The 6000-nt window shown below is 48.3% G+C and overlaps 1 protein-coding gene across 1 annotated transcript in view; it reads left to right on the top strand.

Annotated features, from left to right (window-relative positions):
* Window positions 1-204: 204 nt before the first annotated feature.
* MBOAT1 (membrane bound glycerophospholipid O-acyltransferase 1) overlaps window positions 205-6000 on the top strand; it is a gene marked incomplete at both ends in the record, with an annotated part of 57041 nt that continues 51245 nt past the window's right edge. The window contains one exon of the mRNA XM_079533742.1: window positions 205-294. Coding sequence (XP_079389868.1) covers window positions 205-294 — 90 coding nt within the window. The remainder of the gene's footprint in view (window positions 295-6000) is intronic.

Below are 6000 nucleotides of genomic sequence, written 5' to 3'. Positions count from 1 at the left end.
GAACTCGGGGCGGGAACGGCCGTTTGCCGCCGGCGCCGCCGCGCGGCCTCCCCCGGCGGTCGGGCCGTTAGGGCGGCCGTTCGGACGGCCCCGCCCTGCCGAGCGCCCCCCTGCGGCCCGGCGTGCGGCGCGGCGCGGGGCGGTGTCGGCGGGCGGACGGCGCGGTGCCTCCGGGCTGCTTGTCACCGCTGCTGGGGATGCGGCATGGCCGAGACGCCCGCAGCCCCGCATCGCACCACCGGCTCCACATTGTTACACCCGCTGAGCGCGCTGCTCGGCATCCCGTTGGATCAGGTGAGCGGCGCGGAGCTTAGGGAGGGGTTCGGCGTTCTTGGTCCCGGAGCGGCCGGGCGGCAGCGAGCTTCCTCTGTTTTTGCGGCGGTATTTTTGCGGCGGTGTCTTTGCGGTGGTGTTTTTGTGGCGGTGCCCCGGCAGGCTGCTGGCTGCTGCTGGGGATGCTGCGGCGCGCGGCGCGAGCTGAGCCGCTGCCAGGAAGTTTGTAACGCGGAGCGAGAGGCTCAGGTGCTTCCCAATGCGTTCCTGCCAGGGGCCGGCCAGCTCGGAACTGTGTTTGGGGTCGCCGCTGTACAGCGGTCTTTGCTGGCGGCGTGCGAGTGCGTGATGAAACGCAGAGCCTCTGTCCGGAGGTAGGTGAAACGCAGCAGCTCGGTGGTGCGGTAGGTTTGGACCAAACCCTTCGTGGCTCCTGGTTGCTTGTAGGCTGTGCTGACCTCCACACCTTGCGCCGTCCGTGTCCACGCGCACCTGCGCCGTTCCCGTGTGCTTTCAGGGACGAGGAAGTTGAGGCTGGGAGTTGGACGGGGCTTGGCCGAGCTGGAGCTGCCCAGTCTCGGCTCTGGCCGGCTGGGAACAGCAGGCAGAGATGGGAGCTCACCTGCCGTCCCCTGTGAGCAGAGGTACTGAGAGCCGTTTCTTACTGTTGTTTGTTTGCAAAGTTATGCGAGAAACGCAGCATTTCAGAGGTTAAAACCCCAAACGTTCTGATTTTCCTTTTTTCAACAGACAGCACTAAAGCCGCCAAATGATAAAAGCTTATGCCTGTCAGTGAGTTCTGCATCACCGTGAGAGGGAATCACTTCGAAGAGTTCTGTGCTGTGATCAGCAAACAGGAGCTGTGAATGGCACACATCTGTCCCTCTGGCATATCCAAAGCCCCATGGCTGTGCAGGGTTAGGTTAGGCTGGCTGACTCACCAGATAATAAGGACTGGCTGACTTCTAAAGGTCCCTTCCAACACTCAGGATTCTATGATGTTGTAATGACACCGGGACGACTGCAGGTTTTCCTTCGAGCTCTCAGCACCCTGGCGTCTTGCCAGCCAAGTGGCACAAAGGTGATGCTGTTTGTGGGGAAAATCCTCCACGTCTGGTTGTGCGCTGTGTTTGTCCCGGGGACAGCTTGTCCCTGTTGCAGACAGTGGGCACTGGTGCTTGTTTTCCTTGAGCACACACAGTGAGCAGAGGGACTCCCTGCCACTAAAGCGTATGGGGCCGTACTGAGTGCCAGGGCTTCCGGAGTTCTGTCTTTGGGTTTCTCTGTGCTCTGAGAGAGGTTCTAATCTATGAGAAAGATCAGAAAAAGCATTGAGCTGAAGGTAGGAAAAACAAAAGTAGTGAGCTTTACCCTTTCAAAGCAAGGTTATGAAAGCTGAAGCCGTGGTAGATGGAAAATGTTTTGTCATCTGTTAAGCAGCTCTTGTGTCACACTGATCAGAGAAAATGGAGGTGAATCTGAAAAATGTCATTTTCCACATGGGTTGTATCCTTCATTTTACAAATGGTGATGTAGGTTTAAAAACCATGCTGAATTCCAGAGGGTGTAATTCATAGCCACGTGGTCTACCAGGCAGGCTGTGCACGTTTTATTTACTAGGCAGCATATTGCATGAGAACATAGCAATGTTTGCTGCTTGAGATGCTAAGAGCATCCTGAAGTCTCAGAGTGCGTTTGCTTGTGTCTTTAATGGATGATTTATCTTTGAATTTAGCATTGAAGTATTATTTTTAAGGCGAGCTATATTCAGTAACAAGATTAATGAGCTTGAAAGAGGATGAAAAGACTCTGTGTTCAATTCATCCTCATCTCCCAGGAAAGCAGACTTTGAAGTTTAGCTGACTTGTATGCTAAAAATATCTGGCTATGTCAATGGCACACCTTCATCAACATTTAGGAAAAGTGGGGTAGTGGGGTGGGATGGGGAGGAGAAGTGCTGTGAGGCGTATGGTTGTTTTGCTTGTCACATAAGCCACAAATCACTAATTGTGGAGCACCATCCCTCCAGCATGTTTATACAGTACTTTTTTCTTTTTTGTCACACGTACCCTAAATCACTGTGAAATACAGTAATTAGAGATCAAACTTCTAGCAGTGTAATGCCTCTAAACAAAGTGCATTTTGAATGAATACAATGAAGAAATAAATACTCTATTGCAAGTTATATTAGAAGTCTGTTTAGCGGCACCATTCATCCACGTTTTTACCATGCCTTCCTCAGCTCTAGACATCTCTAGATGTAATTGGGGTTCAAAGGGTGAAGACATTTGATCTCAGAGTTTCGGATCTCAGGGTTGTTTTGCAGTGCAGCCCCTTGATATCCTGGGTTACCTGTTGCCTTGGCAGTAACTGTTTGTGTGCTTTGTATCAGCTGCAATACAGCAAACCAGAGCTGCTAGCTGGCCTGGCCCTCACCTGCCTTGGACAGTGTGAAGGCTATTGATTTTCAAGGAGATACGTTAGGTGTTCAAGGAGCATCCCTCAAAAAAAACAGCATATGAATGTTTATGTCATTTTTCTCATGTCTCATTTTTATGTCAGAGGGTCCTCATTGATGGGGCCTGCCGCATTGCCCTACAGGTGAAAAATGTGCATTCAGACGCAGCACTGGATGCTTTGGCTGCTAGTTTTTGTCCTTTCACTGCTGCATATTTATTTTTTGGCAGCAGCTTAAATCAAACACTAACTCTTTGAGGGGCTGAAGGGTGCATATCTGAGACTTGAAATAGCTGAAGTATTAGAGAAGTCTTTCTGCCCATTCCTTGGGTTGGAATAACTCAAAGCATGCTCATGAATTGTGTGGTGGTTTTTATTATTATTTTTGCACGTGTGTGTATATATGTACATTTCCTTTAACAAACATCAACAGAAATTCTGATCTCAAAATTGCGGGGTTGCTAAATCTAGCATTTTTTTCAACTTCAACGTTGCTTCTCCACTTCTTGTTTTTTTAGTTAGTCAGAAGGTTTATTAGTCCTGAGCCTCTTTGCATGGCTTTTCTAATTCAGCTTTTGGAGCCTAAAAAGACAAATTTAGCTTTCTAGGAACTCTGCAGACTTAGGCAAGGAACTTTGGGGTTTCTTTAATGGTCTTCATGGAAATATTAGAAGATGCAGTGCAGAAGAAAAAACTAATTTGTTACAGATTGAGGCAAGATCTGAAGATGGAAGTTCATTGAAAACATAAGTGGGTTTAATGTCTGATTTTTACTTGAAAAATGGGAATTGAGGGTAACAGCAGCAACTATTCATGTTTGGTATGAACTCTGCTGTATTTTAATTCCTTACTGCATTTTAATTCCATTCTGCATTTGAAAATTCATTGTTTTAAATTTGAATTGCCGTGTACTGTCAGATTCACTGCCTCCTTGCATGACACACCCTCAACTGGAAAAAATAAAGCTGTATAAATCCTAGTTCTTTGAGAAAAATGATATTTGAAATCACTGAGATATCACACCTTTACAAAGAGGCAGTCCATAGGTTGCCAAAACCAGCTTTGATGTCGATGTAGTTCTGACTTTTCAGCGCCGTAAGAGAAACACCGTAAACTACAGCTCGTAAGAGAAATGAAGGATGCACCACTCCACCGAGGAAGAGAAACGCAGTCTTGTTGACACCGTTTTGGATCCCTCTGGGGGTTTGTAGTGCCTACGGGCTGCCCAGCCTTTTTGTGCTTCAGGAGCAAATCTGCCCTTCTGCTTGTCCCTGCTTCTTCTGGCTCTGGGATGCTTGATATCACTGAGTCAGCCCCAGGGTGGAGGCATCACGCTTTCCAAAGGGCAAGGCTACCTCCAGAGCACTGCTTTCTGTTCAGGTCAGTTATTATTAACAATTCATAGAATCATAGAATCATAGAATCACTAAGGTTGGAAAAGACCTAGAAGATCACCCAGTCCAACCGTTCACCTATTCCCAATAGCTCCTACTAAACCATGTCCCTCAACGCAACATCCAGTCTTTCCTTGAACACCCCCAGGGTCGGTGATTCCACCACCTCCCTGGGCAGTCCATTCCAGTGCCTGACCACCCTTTCTGAAAAGTAATACTTCCTCATGTCCAGCCTGAATTTCCCCTGGCGTAGCTTGAAACCATTCCCCCTGGTCCTATCACTAATGACACGAGAGAAGAGGCCGACCCCCAGCTCACTACAACCTCCCTTCAGGAAGTTATAGAGAGCAATAAGGTCTCCCCTGAGCCTCCTCTTCTCCAGGCTGAACATTCCCAGCTCCTTCAGCCTCTCCTCATATGGCCTGTGTTCCAGACCCCTCACCAGCTTCGTTGCCCTTCTTTGAACACGCTCCAGGGCCTCAATATCTTTCTTGCAGTGAGGGGCCCAACAATGTATTGCAACAATACATATTTTCCTCTGCCTTAGAAACATGCGCTGCCATTTTCATTGTGTTCTCACTTGGTTTGGCATCACGGTCTTGGACCGCATGGCCGATCTCTTGATACTGTGTGTGTAAATATTTCCACATCCCTTCATTCCTTGAAACAAAGTCTGTCCTATTAAGTTTTTCATTTGGCAAGAGGCAAAAGTGCAACTGGAATCAGCTGCCTGCAATTTTCCCCTTTTTAAGCACTTTCCTTCTCATTTGTGTCAAATGATATCTGGAAAAATAAACATTAAGAGCGCTGTATAAAGTTTCCTGAAGCCTTCCCTGTGCATTAATCATGCTTGGAATGATTTAGCAGTGCCCCACAGCTATTTTGAGACAGCGTGAAGTAGTGATGGAGCATCCTAGGCATCGGCGTAGGGGTCTGGGCAGTGAGCACAGAGCTGGCTCTGTTCTGCAGGGGAGACCCCGGTGCTTGGGATTTGCTGTGTGTTGGCTGGTCTGGCATGGTGTTGAGTGTCCTGGCTGCTCCTTGGCTGCTGTTGCAAAGTTAGTGAGTGCAGTTAGTGAGGATGGGCAGCTTTGGATGAAGGCTTGCCAAACTGCAGATGTTGCTGGAGTTCCCTGGGCACTGGACTTAGCATCAGTGCAGAGGTGAATCTGAACTTTCGTACTTATCCAAAACCAAGTGGAGGGTTTGATGTCAGCAAGCTGAGTTTCTCTTGGTGTGAAACAATCCTGTATGTGAGCTGGCAGCAACAGGTGGCCTTCAGGGTACAGAAGCTCGTGTCTCCTGGGTGCTCAGGCAGTCAAGTGAAAGTATTCAGAAGGTTTCCAGGCAGTCAGGCTTGCTCTTAGAATTACAGTCTGATGCATAGATTTTTACTGTCCTCTGTTAACAAGAGTGTTTATGTTAATGTGCAATTAACAAATTGGGAATGAATCCCCCTGCTGTCCTCACTTGACTGCTTTGTACATGAAATGTATGCTGAGCATCCAGAGAACTGGGTTGCTTTTAGAACAGATGAAGCGCCAGGACAGGCTCCAGGACCCTGCAGTGCTTCAGCTGCTAAAGGGCACATTATGGTTATCCAAAGCCGGGCTCTCCAGATCCTGAGTAATGTGAGTGTGAGATCCTTGGCATTAGCTGTGTTGCTCTTCAGATCTACTTCTCTGGACCTTGTTACTTGCTAATATCAGCATGGCCAAAATATCTGACATGAATTTGATGCTTTCTTCTGGGTACTGCACTGGTCAGGCTTGTTTGGTTACTTTTGGGTGGAATCCAGCCTGCTCCATATCAGGTCAGTCTGCTGTGGCTCTGCAAACAGGCAGTATTGCACTTGGAGAAAAATGAGTAAAGGAAA

The sequence above is a fragment of the Tetrao urogallus genome, assembly GCF_951394365.1.
Source record: "Tetrao urogallus genome assembly, chromosome: 3".
Lineage (NCBI taxonomy): Eukaryota > Metazoa > Chordata > Aves > Galliformes > Phasianidae > Tetrao > Tetrao urogallus.
Note: the sequence above shows the minus strand (reverse complement) of the source record. Positions and strands in the feature narration are given on the sequence as shown.